This window comes from Oryctolagus cuniculus, chromosome 3, assembly GCF_051225735.1.
Source record: "Oryctolagus cuniculus isolate XC-2025 breed Fujian yellow rabbit chromosome 3, ASM5122573v1, whole genome shotgun sequence".
Classification (NCBI taxonomy): Eukaryota; Metazoa; Chordata; class Mammalia; order Lagomorpha; family Leporidae; genus Oryctolagus; species Oryctolagus cuniculus.
Genome location: NC_142869.1, coordinates 89,674,167 through 89,693,002, shown reverse-complemented (window position 1 = coordinate 89,693,002; position 18,836 = coordinate 89,674,167). Strand labels below are relative to the sequence as shown.

Sequence of the window (18,836 nt, the reverse complement as noted above, 5' to 3'; positions counted from 1 at the left end):
TTAAGACTTGTACTATGTCTCGCCATTCTCTTCTAGCCTTTGGGATTTCTGATGAAAAATCAGCTGTAAGTATAATTGGAGATCCTCTGAAACTAATCTGGCATTTCTATAATGCACATTTTAGAATTGCTTCTTTATGTCTTACTGTGGAGAGTTTGATTACAATGTGTCATGGCAAAGATCTTTTCTGGTCATGTCTATTAGGGGTTTCTGTGTGCTTTCTGTACTTGGATGTCCCTTTCTTTCTCCAAATTAGGGAAATTTTTTGTTATTATTTCACTAAAAGGCCTTCTAATCCTTTCTATCCTTTCACGCCTTTGGGAACTCCTAGAACTCATATGTTGGGTCATTTGGTAATATCCTATAGACAATCAACAGTGTTTTATAGTTTTCTAATTTTTTTTTTCTAGTTTTTGGTTTGACTGTATAATTTCCTGGGCTTTGTCTTCTAGGTCAGATATTCTTTCTTCTGCTTCACTGATTCTGTTGTTTAGGTTTTCCACTGCATTTTTTATTTGTTCTATTGAATTCTTCACTACAATTTGATTTCTCTTTAAGATCTCAATTTTGTGAGAGAAATTTCATGTCATGTATGGATTTCAGTAGTTCATGAATTTGCTTCTGATTACTTCTATGTAATCTTTTTTTTTTTTTTTTTTACAGGCAGAGTGGACAGGGAGAGAGAGAGACAGAGAGAAAGGTCTTCCTCTGCCGTTGGTTCACCCTCCAATGGCCACCGCGGCCGGTGACCGCACTGATCCGATGGCAGGAGCCAGGTACTTATCCTAGTCTCCCATGGGGTGCAGGGCCCAAGCACTTGGGGCCATCCTCCACTGCACTCCTTGCCCACAACAGAGAGCTGGCCTGGAAGAGGGGCAACCGGGACAGAATCTGGCGCCCCGACCAGGACTAGAACCCGGTGTGCCGGCGCCGCAAGGCGGAGGATTAGCCTAGTGAGCCGCGGCGCCAGCCACTTCTATGTAATCTTAAGATCAATTTTTTGCTGGCACCGCGGCTCACTAGGCTAATCCTCCACCTTGTGGCGCCAGCACACCAGGTTCTAGTTCTGGTCGGGGTGCTGGATTCTGTCCCGGTTGCCCCTCTTCCAGGCCAGCTCTCTGCTGTGGCCCGGGAGTGCAGTGGAGGATGGCCCAAGTCCTTGGGCCCTTTCTCTCTGTCTCTCTCTCTCACTGTCCACTCTGCCTGTCAAAAAAAAAAAAAAAAAAGATCAATTTTTTAATTTCCATTTCTGGCATTTTTTCAATCTCATCACCTTCACAATCTAATACTGAAATATTGTGTTCTTTTGGGGACATCACGTTGTCTTCTTTATTTTTGTTTGTTGAATTGGTACATTTATTGTTTGCCAAGGAGATACTCCCCCCATCCCACCCCACCCCCGTTGTGGAGGTTTCATCTTTGTACTATGCCTCTGTGGATTAGTGGAGTATCTGCTTTCAGTGAATATCTAGAGGTCGTGTAAGTTGTGGCGAGGGCGTGTAAGTTTAGCTCTCTGGAGTGAAGGGTATGTCTGAGGTGACACACCCAGCTTTGGCATGGTAAAATCTCTCTTTTTTTTTTTAAATAAGAGGGGAGGTTTATTCTACCCAGCTGAGCTCCTCTCCTCAAAGGAGACCAGTGCCCTAGCACTAGCCCCAGTGGGTATAATATTCGTCTGCTCCACAAGGACCACACAATAAAAATTTAGTGTAGCAAGGTAAAACCATTATGTATTTATCCATTAAAAAATATACTAGACCAGTATTCCCTTACAAAGTTATTTATAATGGATGCCAAATACATTTGTACTTCCTGTTCATAACAACAAGATATCAGCCCTCATTCTTATTAAATTTTATCAAAATTTTAAGATAAAAATAAAGAATAGAATTAGGTTCAAAATCAAACTCATCTATTTTTCTATTACAACTTTAAGTAATAAATAAATTCTGAAGAGTACAATAGCAGACTAAGGACTGAGGAGGAGTCAGGCATAGCTTTTGCTGCTTTGATTAAGGTTAACAGAGCTTATTTTTTCTTAAAAAGTTTTCCTGCTAGTAATTCTGCAATACACAACTGCCAAGGTAAATGCATGAGGATGACTAAATATTTATCTGTTTCTGAACTGGGGTCAACAACATTATTTAATGTATCTTTCATCGAAGACACAAAAGACTCTTTAACAAAAGCATAAGAAAATTCACACCATCTAACCTTTATTTTAGAGAAAAATAATTAAAGTATGAACAGGTTCCATTATTTAAATACACCAAAAAACAAAGAACTAGATATTCAGGATTTTAAATTATGGTTATTATATCTAAAAACTTCAGAATATTCAGTCCACAAATAAAGATTTAAAACATACCTGTCATCCAAAACAATAATGATTTCACCATGTTTAAAGGTGAGTTCATTGTCCTCAACGGCTTCAAAATCATATAAGGCTCTCACTTTCCGTGCAACCTTATTATTTAACTGAATTTCTGCAGCTGGATACAAGGATTTTGTCTCTGTGTGTTGCTGCTTCTGCTCTTGCAATGATAATTCAATAGCTGGTTTTAAAAATTAAAATGCAAATTAAAAAGAAACATTTGCTGACAATATTTAATAAGAATACATAATGTAAATATTTTATTTGTCCAGTAACTGCTAAACAGTTAACTTCTTGGGAGAAGGGACGAGAAACCATATTTTTAAAGTAATGTTTTTGCTCATTCCTCATTATCACAGTCTGTCATATACAGCAGCTATTATTTTTATAACAAACAGATTGTGACATTATAGTATGGGTAACTTTCCATATAGGACAAGTCGTGAACATATTTTTGTGCTTGACTCATAACTTTGGCATTAAAGAAAAGGTGAAATGTAATCTCCCCAAAGGTAGGACATTATTGGAAAGGAAAATGAATTAAATTCATCTTGTATCATTTGTTTTCCTACTTTTCAGATCTTACTACTCTTAGATGGGGTATACCCCAATCACTTTATAATTTTATTTCAAGAAAAAGCCCTGGCCAGAATATTTTTAGCAATATTAAATCAATGTGTTTGATCATTTACCTTTAGCTATGTCTTCATCTTCTCTGGTTTTGTCTGATGACGTACCATTCTTGGCAGCAGCTGAGGAAGTCTATAAATGTAAGAGTAAAATGATCACAACTATCCTTTCAAAGAAAACACAAGCTCTATAATTACTTGCTGATGCTAATTTTTAAAAATACTGATATAACTGAGTTTCATTTAAAAGTTCCTTGTGATAATTTTAAGTTACTGTTTTCAAATACTAAAATAAAACAGAATTTTTAAGAAAATATTATAAACTCACAAAGGACAGACACAATGTCTTATACTTAGCACAGATCAAAGTATCTGACAAAGAACTTGGCAAACAGAGGTACTTAAGTATTTATAGAATGAACAAAATGACTCTTTCCTGAATGCACATCTTGTCTCAGGTCTCTTACATAGGGAGAGGTGCTCTGTTGCTACGAGAAGTGCAGCCAGAAGGCATGATAACCACTCAATAGAACAGACACAATAGTTGCAGGTCTAGGAATACAGCTGAAATTCTTCTGCTACTCACAGTAGTTGGATGGCAGTGGTTTTTCAAGTACTTGATGAATAGAGGTGGGAAATGATGATCAATAAATATCCTTCCCAGCTATTACATAAGATATATCCCCTTCCAAATAGTATAGGGCCAACCATGAATCTGAATCAATCTCACCTGTGATCCTGCTAAAGGAAAAGTAATTCCTTCTTCTTTCATAGATTTAATAGTTGCAGATATAAGACTAAACTGAGGGTCCTTTTGAAATTCTTCTGACCACTCTACCATCAAAGATTTCAGTTTTTCACATACTTTTGGGTGAGCCTTTTAAAGACAAAAGGAAAAAATTAAAATCAGTTGTTAAAATAAGTTTTAAATTTATTTAACAAAGAGAATTACCACCAACATTCTCTACAATTTAATGAACATCAACAAAAGTTGATCCCTAACTCAGCTAAGGAAATGATAGTATTTGTATGTTAAAATATAACTGCTTCACATAAAATCACTTTCTTTTTTTTTAAACAGGTAGAGTGGACAGTGAGAGAGACAGAGAGAAAGGTCTTCCTTTTATGTTGGTTCACCCCACAATGGCCGCTGCAACCGGCGTGCTGCGACTGGTGCACTGCGCTGATCCAAAGCCAGGAGCCAGGAGTTAGGTGCTTCTCCTGGTCTCCCATGGGGGTGCAGGGCCCAAAGACTTGGGCCATCCTCCACTGTACTACCGGGTCACAGCAGAGAGCTGGACAGGAAGAGGAGTGACCGGGACAGAATCCGGTGCCCTGACCGGGACAAGAACCCAGTGTGCCGGTGCCACAGGCGGAGGATTAGCCTATTGAGCCGTAGCGCCAGCCAAAATCACCTTTTTGAACATCAATTTTTAAGTCTGACTATACTGGAAACAAATCTTTAATATTCAGAGGTTATTTCCTTTAAATTTTCTTAATATTCTAAGTAATAGATTTTTACATCAATTAGAATAAATTTGAGGATTTCTGCACCTCATAGCATATGAAAAGTACTTGAGAGTTTCACTGTAAAATAAAGGCCCCTTTGCTCAGCAACTGTAACTGGAATCAGCACAGAATAGTGGCTAGTGCTTAAAGTCTGGAATCACAGAACCCTAGATAGGAATCTCAGCTGTACTACTTACTGGCTACATGATCCAGGACAAATTTCTCTCTAAGCCCCTATCTCTGCATCTATGAAACAGCAACAAGACAACTTCCAAGGCTGGTTAACTGCATTCGACAGCATGTGTAAAATCCTTAAAGCAGTAACTGCTTACTAAACCCCAATAAAGATTAGTTGTATCCAATAGTTACATATGCTTTGGGGAGAAAATTTTTTAAAACTCAAATTTGAAATAAATTTATTATGGGGCTGGCACAGTGGAGGGTAAAGCTGCCTCCTGCAGTGCCAGCATTCCATATGGGCACCGGTTCAAGCCCTAGCTGCTCCACTTCAATCCAGCTCTCTGCTATGGCCTAGGCAGGCAGTATAAGATGGCCCAAGTCCTTGGGCCCCTGCACCGGCATGGGAGACCTGAAGGAAGCTCCTGGCTCCTGATCACCGCAGCTCGAGCTGTTACAGCCAATTGGGGAGTGAACCAGCAAATTGAAGACTCTCTCACTCTTTCTCTCTCTCTGCCGCTCCTTTTCTTTCTGTGTAGCTCTGACTTTCAAGTAAATAAATAAATCTTTTAAAAAAATAAGTTTACTTCATTTAAATTTATCTAAAAATTATTTCAATTACAATAACTAAGATATATAATTGAGACATAATAGTTATTTTTAAATGATTTAAATATCTGCTCATTTAAAACTTTACCTTATTTTTTATCACAGCACGTGCTTCTGTTGCAAAATCACGGGAACATACTTCTAGGTGAAATATCTTTCCACAGTTTGCCACACAAGCCCCAAGAAGCTATTAATTAAAATAAAAATTAATACACAAATGTTGAAATATCTTACTTAACTCACTGAAATAAATGCACATTTAAAATTTGAGTCAAATAGCAATGTGACTTTTACTCACAGTTAACGCCTGCAGAGCAACGTGAGGAACCTTATGATTTACTCTTTTCATTATGGCTTTCAGGCAATCTTTTGCTCTACAAAGAAATGGAGAAAGTTATCACTGAGAATTTCAATTTAAACATTAAAAATATAAGGTCTTTCATTACCAAACAGCCTTAAATTTAAAGGTAAAGTCCTTGACACTGCACTTGTTTAAAGAAATAAATCTATAAAATTGCTTTACACAATCTTTTGTCCAGATATTCAATCATAAAAAAAAATTGCTGTAAATGTTGCACATTCCAAAATCAAAAGATCAGTGATTTCACAAAAGGCCAGCTAACACATGAGAATTACAGCATATAAACCAAGTTTTCATTTCTTCAACAGACTCAGCTTTCAGAGAGCAAATTTTTTTCTTGGGGAAAAAAATCAGAAAGATATGAGGGTACTTCAAAAAGCTCATGGAAAATAGAATGAAAATTAAATTCCTTTGGTGCATAAATTTTTAAATTGACACATACTAGTATATGGTTTTAAAAGGTTCAAGTATAAAACATGACCGTGCTATGGAACAGCTGAAATGATAAAGTGGTAGACACGATGCAGTGGGTTAACCTGCCATTTGGAATGCCTGCATCCTATACTGGAGTGTCAGTTACTCTGCGCTGCTGACCAGCTTGCTGCCAATATGTACCCTGGAAGGCAGTGGATTACGGCCCAAGTACTTAGGTTCTTGCTCCCATGTGAGAGACCCAGATGGGGTTCCTGGCTCCCAGCTTCAGCCTGGCCTTCTAGTACCTGTTGTGAGCATTTGGAGACTGAACCAGTAGATTGAGCCATGTGCTGTCTTTCCTTCTCTGTCTTACAAATAAATAAATAAATCTTTAAACAAACTAACCAACCCAAATGCTTTTATCATTCTTCTAAAGTATAATCCATTCAGCTTAACTGTTGCATTCTCTTTTTTTCCACTCTTACCTATTATACTTACCTATCCATTATTGAAAAGCTTTCTCATCATATGTATTACCTATTGTATTATTATATTTATCTACTTCAATATCAAAAGCCTCTCACACATGTCTAAGTCAGAGGAAAATTCTCCAAATAATTAATCTAGTCAGTATTAACACATGTTCGTGTTGTATCAAGGCTTTAAGTATCTAATATAGCTCAGATTTTCAAATGAACTCTTCCATTTTTTATTTCAGAGTAAAAGTAATGTAAAAAAATCTGGCCTCCAGGCTTTCTTAACTTTTATCTCCAAAATTCAATAGTAAAACCCCATTTTCCTTTCCAAGTAGCATCACTAAAATGACACAGATTTATCAAACTCCTAGACATTTACTGGCATGACTGCACATCTTACCCATTAGGAGTGCTTCCAACTTTGTCACATATGTCCATAATAAGACTCCAATCTTCTGTGGTGTTGTACTCATTCGTGGCTTTTTCTATAAGATACAAAGTCAGATGCAAAAATTAGAGCAAAAATTACATAACGCAGTTACAAAGCCCTATCTTTTCCCTTCCCAGAGATAAAAGAACTATGGATGTACTTGAACACACAGAATATTCTGGCAATTTCAAATTATATAATTACATGTTCTTGGATTAGTCAACTTAAAAATGCTGGAGGGGAGGAGGGCATTGTGGCGCAGCAGGTTAAGCCACCGCCTGCCAACCAGCATCACAAATGAGCACTAATTTAATTCCTGGCTGCTCCACTTTGTCCAGCTTCCTGTTAAGGCAACTAGGAAATCAGGGGAAGATGGCCACAGTGCTTAGGCCCCTACAACCCATATGGGGGATATGAATGGAGTTCTGGGCTCCTGGCTTCTGTCTGATCCAGCCCTGGCCATTGTGGATGTTTGGAGAAGAAAACAACAGATGGAAGATATGTGTGTGTGTGTGTCTCCTGCTCTGTCTCCCTCTTCCTCTCTCTGCCTTTCAAACAAATAAAATCTTTAAAAAATAATAATTAAAAACATCCAAACTATTAAATTAAAAACTCCACCAAATTCTAGTTTGGAAAAAACCTTAAAAACGTCCTTTGTTTCACAAAGGAAACAAGCATTAAACTGTTTAGTGAAGCACCATTTTTAACAGCAAAAAGGAAAACTGGTTAAGAAAGTCATACACTCTGGGGCTACGGTGTAGACCCAGGGGAAACTCCTAGATCCTGGCTTCAGATCGGCACAGCTCCAGCCCTTGTGGCCAATTGGAGAGTGGACCTCTCCCCCTCCCCCTCCCTCTCCCTCTCAATGTACAAAAAAGGAAGGAAGAGATTCCAAGATGGCAGAATAGGGAAAGGACATACTGCTTTAGGCTAGGGGGAAATAGTAGCAAAAAATTAGGAAGTGAATTCCCAGGGGAGACTAGCAGCGAAATCTGCAGTGGAAATTCTACAGGAGGAAGAGGGATGCTGTAGATCCGCATGGAAGGTGCGGACATGCAGGATCGAGTGCGGACACAACACACAATCCCCACAGCCAAGAGCCAGAGGAAGCACCAGCTGTGGAGGGTGAGGTGACAGCAGCCTGTGCCACTGGTGATAGTGCTGGAGGGAGAACCTGGCAGAGCACAATGTCTTTGATTCTGGCCTCCTGGAGCCGTAAGGGGAACAAGGTACCCATCTAACCCCGTGAAAAACGGGAACATTCTCTTTTCCCATTGCCCCACAACGGATCCCAGCAACCAGGCGGGAAAGGGCATCATTTTGACATCTGTAGCAGCTGTGATGGCTCTTGTGTGAGCCAGGCAACTGGTAGGGAGAAGGTGCCATTCTGACACGAAGCAGCTGCAGTGGCTCTTGTGCACGTACCTGGCAACTGGCAGGGAGATGGAGCCATTTTGACATAAGTAGCAGCTGTGGAGGCTCCTGTGCACGTGGGTGATGCTGGGATTTTACCACAGGGAAAAATCCATGTTCCCCATTGACTTTGAGTCTGGCTGGTAAGACTGACAGGAGACTGGGCACCCATACAGGACACTGAGGTGCCCATAGCCTCTCAACACATCACAGGCTCCGGAATTCAAACAGCCAAGGCAGAGCACCCACAGGAAGTTGGCTCTGGGAATGTCTTTGCCTCTCTGTGGATGGGACAAGCTGGCAGTGCAGAGTGGATCCTCTGAACCCAACAGTGTGGGAGCCTTGTGTGCTGAAACTGTGGGAACTCGGTGACTGCACTGTAGGAAGTAAGGTGTAGCTAGGTCTCTGGGCAATCACTGTGTGAGGCCCTACAAACTAAAAGCTCCCTGACTGCCTGATGTGGGGCATTGTAGCGAGATCCAGGGATCCTAGGATTGCACAGATCCATTCTGCAGTTCATGAGTGCTGCACCCACTGTAGGTTAAGCCAGGGCATTGATCACCTTGGAAGAGAGGCAGTAAGAGTGTGATTACGCCAGTATTTGTGATCATACCTTCTCTCCTGCTGACAATAAAGATCCACCATGCCCAATGTGGGTGTTAACCCTGAATACTTGCCTCACCATGGAGCACTGATTTGAGCTCCTTAGCCACACCAAGCACATGCCTGTGGGTATTCACTGAAAGAGCACACACACTACTAAGCCACAAAGGCATAATTCAAAGATAAAAGCCAACAGAGTAGAAAACCAATTATTAGTCAGTGCCGCGCTCACTAGGCTAATCCTCCACCTTGCGGCGCCGGCACACTGGGTTCTAGTCCCGGTCGGGGCGCCGGATTCTGTCCCGGTTGCCCCTCTTCCAGGCCAGCTCTCTGCTGTGGCCAGGGAGTGCAGTGGAGGATGGCCCAAGTGCTTGGGCACTGCACCCCATGGGAGACCAGGATCAGCACCTGGCTCCTGCCTTCGGATCAGCACGGTGCGCTGGCCACAGCACGCCGGCCGCGGCGGTCATTGGAGGGTGAACCAACGGCAAAAGGAAGACCTTTCTCTCTGTCTCTCTCTCTCACTGTCCACTCTGCCTGTCCAAAATAAAAAAAAAAAAAATCAGAGATGAAAAAAAATGACCATGGATATCACAGAAATAAAAAGAACCATCAGGAATGACTACAAAGAGCTGTATGCCCAAAATTGGAAAATACAGAAGAAATGGATAGATTCCTGGACACTATATATAAAAATTGAGTCATGAAGACACAGAAAACCTAAACAGACCAATAACCAAAATGGAGACTGATTCAGTAATAAAGAACCTCCCAACAAAGAAAAGCTCGAGAGCGGATGGCTTCACTGATAAATTCTACCAGACTTGTAAAGAACTAATTCCAATTCTTCTCAAGCTATTCAAAATAATTGAAAGGGACAAATCCTCCCAAATACCTTCTACAAGGCCAGCATCACCTTAATTCCTAAATCAAAAAAGACAGAAAAAAAATTATAGACCAATATCCCCAATGAACATAGATGCAAAAATTCTCAACAAAATGCTAGCTAATCAAATCCAACAACACATCAGAAAAATCATTCACACAGACCAAGTGGGATTTATCCCTGGCACGCAGGGATGGTTCATTGGTCACAAATCAATAAATGTCATACATCTCAATAGATGCAGAGAAAGCATTTGAAAAAACAGAACTTCCTGAGGTCAGCACTGTCGTGCAGCGGCTCAACACCCTGGCCTGAAGCACCGGCATCCCATGTTGGGAGGTTCCTATCCAGCTTTCTGCTGTGGCCTGGGAAAGCAGTAGAAGATGGCCCAAGTCCTTTTGCCCCTGCACCCAAGAGGGAAACCCAGAAGAAGCTCCTGGCTCCTGGCTTCAGATTGGTGCAGCTCCAACTGTTGTGGCCAATTGGGCAGTGAACCATAGGATGGAAGACCTTTTTCTCTCTCTGCCTCTCCTCTCTATGTAATTCTGCCTTTCAAATAAATATATAAACCTATAAAAAAAAATAGAACTCCCTTTCATGATGAAAGATCAAAACCTTAAGCAAATTGGGTGTAGAAGGAACATTCCTCAACACAATCAAGACAATTTGTGACAAACGCATTTAGCATCTTATTGAAGAGGGAAAAGTTGGAAGTATTACCACTAAGCTCTGGAAACAGAAAAGGATGTCCACTTTCATCAATGCTATTCAATACAGTCCTGTAAGTTTTAGCCAGAGGCATTGACAAAAAAAAAAAATAAATCAAAGAGATACAAATTGGAAAGGAGGAAGTCAAATTATCCCTATTTGCAGATGCCATGATTCTATATATAGGGGAACCAAAAGACTCCAATGAGAGAATACTGGAACTTATAAAAGACTTTGGTGAAGTGGCAGGATGTAAAATTAACACACAAATATCAACAGCTTTTGTATACAAAGACAACGCAATGGCTAAGAAAGAATTCTATAATCAATCCCATTCACAATGGCTACAGAAAAAATTAAATACCTTAGAATACATTTAATCAAGGAGGTGAAAGATCTCTATGATGAAAATTACAAAACATTAAAGAAAGAAATAGAAGATGACATAAAAAATGGAAAAATCTTCCATGTTTGTGGATTGGAACAATCAACATCATCAAAATGTCCATACTATCAAAAGCAATTTTCATATTCAATGTGGTCCCAATCAACTTACCAACTACATTATTCTCAGATCTAGAAAAAACAATGCTAAAATTCAGATGGAAACACAAGAGGCACCAAATAACTAAAACAATCTTATACAACAAAACCAAAGCAAGAGGCATCACAATACCACATTTCAAGAAACACTACAGGATAGCTAATATTCAAAATAGGTACTGGCACAAAAATAGACATGTAGACCAAGAGAGTAGAACAGAAAAACCAAAAATCAATCCATGCATCTACAACCAAGTAATATTTGACAAAGGAGCTTAAAATCATTCTCTGGAGAAAGAATAGTCTCTTCAACAAATGGTACTGAGAAAATTCCCTAACTTATACAAAAATTAACTCTAAATGAAATCAAGGATCTAAATCTATAACCTGAAATTAAATTACTAGAAGAGAGCATTGGAGAAACTCTGCAAAACACTGACACAGGCAAAGACTTCTTGGAAAAGACCCCAGAAGCACAGGCAATCAAAGCCAAAATTGACAAATGGAACTCAAACTAAGAAGCTTCTATACTGCAAAGGGAACACTCAGCAAAATGAAGAGGCAACAAACAGAATGAGAGAAAATAGTTGCAAACTATGCAACTGATAAAGGATTTATATCCAGAATCTATAAGGAACTCAAGAAATTCAACAAACAAACAAACAAACAAACAATGCAGTTAAGACATGGGCAAAGGACTTGAACAGGTATTTTTCAAAAGAGGAAATGCATACGGCCAACAGATACATGCAAAAGTACTCAGGATCACTAGCTGTCAGGGAAACAGAAATCAAAACCACAATGAGATTTCACCTCACTCCAGTTAGAGTGGTTCTCATATAGAAATTGACAAACAATAAATGCTGGCAAGGACATTGGGAAACCCTAATCCACTGTTGGTGGGGCTGTAAACTAGTATAGTTTTCCCAGGTCATAGCAGAGAGCTGAATCGAAAGTGGAGCAGCTGGGACTCAAATTGGCACCTCTATGGCATGCCGGCACTGCAGGCAGCAGCTTTACCGGCTAGGCCACGGTGCCAGACCCCCCAAATAAAAATTTTTTTAAAATGTTAAGAAGCTTGACCAGTGGGGCTGGCACTGTGGCATAGCGGGTAAAGCCACCACTGCAGCGCTGGCATCCTATATGGGCACCAGTTCGAATCACAGCTTTTCTACTTCCAATCCAGCTCTCTCCTATGGCCTAGGAAAACAGTAGGAGATGGTCCAAGTTCTTGGGCCCCTGCACCCAGGTGGGAGACCCAGAAGAAGCTCCTGGCTTCGGATTGGCCCAGCTCTGGCTGTTGTAGCCATCTGGGGAGTGAACCAGCAGATGGAAGACCTCTCTCTGCCTCTGCCTTTCTGTAACTCTTTTAAATAAATAAATAAACCTGAAAAAAAAAAAGCTTGACCAGAATATAATGACTGAATAATTAACAATAATTAGCATTTTCATTTCATTAAGCTTTCATAAAATTTCACCATGAAAGTACAATTTTTGTTCTGCTACAAGGGTAGAGATACAAAAAGTATCACTTTAGAAGTATTTTATGTTTTTCCACTTTAATAAATATATAATTTCAAATATAATAAAATATACTATGTATAATATAGGGTTATTTTATATCTATATAAATATAAGTAATAAGCAGGAGGGATGATAGAAATCTGAAGCACTTAAATCATGCAAATTGTATAACATTATTTATGGAAGAAAAGAAAAAGCACACATCACTTTGATATGTATGATTATTAATTGATGTGTGATAAAATGATAAATCAGAGATTTTCAAAAAGTAATATATTTTTTTGCCTACTCTAAGTTCCAGACCCAAGAACCAAACTATTTAGGTAGAAATACATCTACTCAGGCTCAGCTCCTTTCCATGTGCAAAAAAAGACTAACTCTTCTACATGGAAAGTAAGATTAAACTGTTTTTCAGAGGCCTAAAATGCTTAACTATTTTTTAAAGAGTTACACAGAGAGAGAAGGAGAGAGAGAGAGAGAGAGAAAGAGAGAGAGAGAGAGTGTCTTCCATCCACTGGTTCACTCTCCAGTTGGCTGCACTGATCCAAATCAGGAGCCAGGGTCTTCTTCCAGGTTTCCCACGTGGGCGCAGGGGCCCAAGGACTTGGGTCATCTTCCACTGCTTTCCTAGGCCATAGCAGAGAGCTGGATTGGAAAAGGAGTGTCTGGAACTTGAACCGGTGCCCATATGGGATGCTGGCACTGCAGGCAGCAGCTTTACACACTATGCCACAGCGCCAGCCCCATGCTTACCTATTTTTTAAGTACAGATCTATTAAGTTCAGAGAATTCCAAAGTACAAAGAAAAAAAAAAAAAAAACCTCCTAATTGTACCAGCCCGTTTTAAAACTAGATGCACATCTCTCTAGACCTTATTCTACACATACAAATGGAAAAATCACAACGATACATATTATACTCATCAAAAATGGGATTATAGTATAAGGTATTCAAAGAAGGCATGTAAAAACTGACACCCCTTTCCCTGGCTAAATTATGAACAAGATTAGAAACAAAGAGTGCTGGCGCCGCGGCTCAACAAGCTAATCCTCCGCCTTGCGGTGCCGGCACACCGGGTTCTAGCCCTGGTCAGGGCGCCGGATTCTGTCCCGGTTGCCCCTCTTCCAGGCCAGCTCTCTGCTGTGGCCAGGGAGTGCAGTGGAGGATGGCCCAAGTGCTTGGGCACTGCACCCCATGGGAGACCAGGAGAAGCACCTGGTTCCTGCCATCGGATCAGCGCGGTGCGCCGGCCGCAGCACACCGGCCGCGGCAGCTATTGGAGGGTGAACCAACGGCAAAAGACCTTTCTCTCTGTCTCTCTCACTGTCCACTCTGCCTGTCAAAAAAACAAAGAAAAGAAAAAAGAAACAAAGAAACAAAGAGTACAATGTCATTGTTGATACCAGTAGAAACTTTAGATGTACAAGCCAAAGAGGCTTGCCAATTAGTGAACCCTAGAAATGGGCATGACTAGCACTAGCAGGAGCTGGCCTCTCTTGGCAGTGAGGTAAGCCAATGTATAGAATATTCTATGGAGAAATAAAAAAAAAAATCACTCAATGGTGGTGGGAAAACTAGCTAGTCCTACACAAAAGGGATTACAATGAGCCAGTTATTCTCATATTCCCAATGAAGCAAGTCATTACAGGGACTAAAGAAGTAAAGAAAGGCATAGTTTAGGATGACACTAATGGAATCCTCTTCTCAGGAAGGAAAACTTCAAGAGTAAGCAAAAGTGTTCCCCCATTGTCTGCTGTAAGGACATGAATTTCAGGGAGCCAGAAGTGGAATGCTATGGTGTGAATTATGATTTAGTCCCCAACCTCTTGCAGGATTTTAAATTCCAAAGTCATAAATTTAACAGTACCAGCAGGATGGAAACAACACATTTATGGTGTTCAGAGGTGTGACCAGAAGGAGGTTCTTAGGTCACTGAAAGTATACCATCAGACAGTAGCTCTTTTTTTTTTTTTTAAGATTTTTATTTATTTATTTATTTTATTATCTTTTTATTTTCATTTACTTCTTTTATATATGTATATATGTATGTATACTATACACACACAGAGAGAGAGAAAGGTTCTCCATCTATTGTTTCACTCCCCAAATGGCTACAACCACTGGAGCAGGGCCAATCTGAAGCCAAGAGGCAGGAGCTTCTTCCAGGTCTCCCAATTGGGCATCCACTACCTTCCCAGGCTATCAGCAAGGAGCTAGTTTGGAAGAAGAGCAGCCAGGACACAAACTGGCATCCATATGGGATGCCAGTGCTGCAGGTGGAAGCTTAGCCTACTACACCACAGTGCAAGCCCAACAGCAGTTCTTGTTACAAAGCTGTTACAAAGCCTTGAGTTTGGGCCTATCTACAATCTTGGCTTCCTGGATCACCATATGACAGGTGCACTCTGTCTCTCCACAGGGGATGTTCTGTGCCACCTCAGGACTCTGTTTCACCAGAGGTGAAACAGTGGGGCCCATCCATTCTTGGACTGTGAACCTCCAGAACTGTGAACCAAAATAAACTTCTTTACTGCATAAAGCTAGCCTGCTTCAGCAATTTCACTACAGGGTAAAAAGCTAATACACCAACCAATACTGTGATCATACCAAATGTATCATTTCCTAACCTGTATTTCCACTTATAAATATCTCCCCATGTTCATAAATATACATCTATACCAATATTTTAATATCTGCATAATGTACCATTACATAAACAGTGGCCTGGAGTACCTGATCTACCTAAGGACTCAATCTCTTTGTTATACTTACTAGTATTGTTCATAAGGATGCACCACACGGACTAAATGTAAAATAATTAAGAGGGCAGAATTTCAGGCATAGGCCTTTCCATAATTATTTCATAACATAAATACTTTAACATCTGTCTCTGCCTCTACATTTCCTCCCACCTTCTAGAATGAATGTAGGCTCCATTTTGGCAGGAATTTTTGTTTTATTTACTATTATCATTTATAGTACATAAAACAGTGTCTAGGGCACACAGTAGGTGTCAAACATGAATGATGATTGTGCACTCATATCCTGTAACTCTGGTACAATAGCTGTTATGTGAGAAAGAATAGCAGAGCTTGAGGATATTAACTTAAACACCATATCTCAAGTCCAAATTGACCCAAGGGATGTCGTGCAATGTTCTGGACCAGCCAATGCCTCAATGCTGAGCAGACATTCAAGGTGCTGCACAGGATCAAGCTTCAATAGCAGCACCATGTGGCAACAAAAGGCAACAGCAGTAGTAGGCTTATAAGATTCCAGATCTCTGTTTATCAAAGTGAAACAACTTTTGGGAGTCTCAGCTAGGACACAGGATAAGTACGGAAGTCAATGCCTCAAGAGGTAGGCAATAACTTCTTGTACATATGAGTATGGGCTTTACATCCTAGTTTAAAAGGCAAATCATACACATAGCATATCTAATTTGCCTGCATCATGCTAATCCTTCCTCTTTGCTTATAACAGAGTTTCATTTGTTTTTGCCAAAACAGACTCTACCATTCTTTCTTTTCATAACATCATTTGGCGCAGTGTTTTAATTACCTGAAGATTAAATACTTCTCTTCTATATATACATCTTTTGTTTAATCTGAATTTCATTTACTAGATCAAGAACCTGATGCATGGGATGAGACAGGGATAGAAAAATATTTTTAGGCTGGTGCCACGGCTCAACAGGCTAATCTTCCACCTAGCGGCGCCAGCACACCGGGTTCTAGTCCTGGTCAGGGCGCTGGATTCTGTCCCGGTTGCCCCTCTTCCAGGCCAGCTCTCTGCTGTGGAGGATGCAGTGCAGTGGAGGATGGCCCAAGTGCTTGGGCCCTGCACCCCATGGGAGACCAGGAGAAGCACCTGGCTCCTGCCTTCGGATCAGCGCAGTGCGCTGGCTGCAGTGCGCCAGCCGTGGCAGCCATTGGAGCGTGAACCAACAGCAAAAAGGAAGACCTTTCTCTGTCTCTCTCTCACTGTCCACTCTGTCAAAAAAAAAAAAAAATAATTTACAATTATTTTTGCCAAAGGTTCCAGCATTTAAGACTCTATCCTTTCCTCATTGATATAAGAAATTATCTTCATCAATGACCAATTTTCTGAGTACATACGTATGTGTACAAATACACATAAACTCAGTCAGTTGAGCCTGATTTTGGACTATGTAATAATCTAGTTGTTCATGCCAGAACTCAGTTTTCATGAGGCCATGTGATATAAATATGAAGAAATTTTTTAAAAACATCAAAATAGAATAGTGTTTACTTGATTTGATTTTCCTTAAAAAAATAGAAAAATCCTGACTTGAATATTCTATCAAGTACAGTTTATTCTCTACAAATATAGGACTCACAATTACTCTTTTAAAAAAGTATAAAATCTGAAGACTTTATAATGGCCTGCCAAAAAGGACTTCATTTTTCAAGTGTACTACATAACAGTTAAATTATGTACTTAGGAACATTTTAAACTCCTGAGAAATTTTAAGTATTATAATTAAGAAACCATTATTTTATACCATGTCACTCTGCCCAGTGCTGGGGGACCTATCTCACATTGTCCTATGTCAAATGCATAGAGCGAAAGAGAGTTAAAAGAGCCCTCCTGGGGCATAAATGCTAAATTCCCTGGGTTTAGTGGGTGTAAGTCATAACATTTCATCACTAGGCTTTGATTACTGTACATAGAGAGCCTCAAATACACAGTGAAATAGTTCAGAAAGATCCTAACAGTATCATAAAGAATCATTCAATCAATACCTACAAGGAACAAAAAAGCTCCCCCTCTACATAGTCCATTATGCTCAAACTTCAGCTTTAAAAAGAACCCAGATATATCTATAAAACTTTTAATAACACAGGCTCTATCAGTAATTTTTTAAAATTAACTATACAAAGGCCAGCAATACAGCATAACCAGTAAAGCCACCACCTGCAATGCCAACATCCCATATGGACACCAATTTGTATCCCGACTGCTCCACTTCCACTTCAGCTCCCTGTTAATAGCCTGGGAAAAGCAGCAGAAGATAGCCCAAGTATTTGGGTCCCTGCCACCAATGTGGGAGACCAGGATGAAGCTCCTTGCTTCAGCCTGGCCCAGCCCTGGCCACTGCAGCCATTTGGGGAGTGAACCAGTGGGTGGAAGCTCTCTCTCCGTCTCTCCCACTGTAACTCTGACTTTCCAATAAATACATAAATCTTTAAAAAAAAAAAACTATATAAAACATGAATGCCTGTAAGAAATCTTTAAAACTCCTCCTACTATGTTTGGAAATAAAAACTCAGGCCGGCGCCGTGGCTCAATAGGCTAATCCTCCACCTTGCGGCGCCGGCACACCGGGTTCTAGTCCCGGTCGGGGCGCCGGATTCTGTCCCGGTTGCCCCTCTTCCAGGCCAGCTCTCTGCTATGGCCAGGGAGTGCAGTGGAGGATGGCCCAGGTGCTTGGGCCCTGCACCCCATGGGAGACCAGGAAAAGCACCTGGATCCTGGCTCCTGCCATCGGATCAGCGCGGTGCGCCGGCTGCAGCGGCGGCCATTGGAGGGTGAACCAACGGCAAAGGAAGACCTTTCTCTCTCTGTCTCTCTCTCTCACTGTCCACTCTGCCTGTCAAAAATAAAAAAAAAAAAAAAACTCATGACTAGCCTTCTGCTTCCAAACATGACAGAGTATCTGGTATCAGACTTACCATCCTACCAAAACAATGATAAAACAAGTCAAAACAGATAAGGCAACTATTTTCAGAAAATGGGTAACAGGCAGTGCAGTTCTGAGATGTCTGAGGGAAAAGCAGTATGAAAAGATGGCCTCAGAATTCTGCCTGAGAATACTTTCCTGTCAGCACAGACTGGGTTCCTCTAGGTAGAGCAGTTTGGAGACTGAGACCATATTTCCGAGAACAGGGATTTATTTTGGGTCTTTGGTAAAGGGCTAGACAATATGCACACAAGGGGAATCTCAATGAGGTCTAGCAGAGGTCACCTACTATGGGGCTGAAATGTCGTGTGATGCTAAGAGTCATCCAACCTGTCAAGGACCAAATGTTTGATCCTCAAAACTTTTAAGTTGAAGTTGTAACCCCCCAGCGTGGCTCTATTTGGAGAAAGAGCCTCGAAAGGAATTAAAGCTAAATGAGCCCTGCTCCAATAAGTTGTGTCCTCTCAAGAAGCAAC

General features: G+C 40.6%; 1 protein-coding gene across 2 annotated transcripts in view; it reads right to left on the bottom strand.

The window, feature by feature from the left end:
- The window catches only part of STAM2 (signal transducing adaptor molecule 2), a 62,863-nt gene that overhangs the window by 28,748 nt on the left and 15,279 nt on the right, over positions 1–18,836 (bottom strand). For both annotated transcript variants that reach the window (XM_051848617.3, XM_051848618.3), the window contains exons 2-7: positions 6,950–7,034; positions 5,597–5,672; positions 5,387–5,485; positions 3,734–3,880; positions 3,067–3,136; positions 2,369–2,555 (exon numbers count right to left, since the gene is read on the bottom strand). In XM_051848617.3, coding sequence (XP_051704577.3) covers positions 2,369–2,555; positions 3,067–3,136; positions 3,734–3,880; positions 5,387–5,485; positions 5,597–5,672; positions 6,950–7,034 — 664 coding nt within the window. The remainder of the gene's footprint in view (positions 1–2,368; positions 2,556–3,066; positions 3,137–3,733; positions 3,881–5,386; positions 5,486–5,596; positions 5,673–6,949; positions 7,035–18,836) is intronic.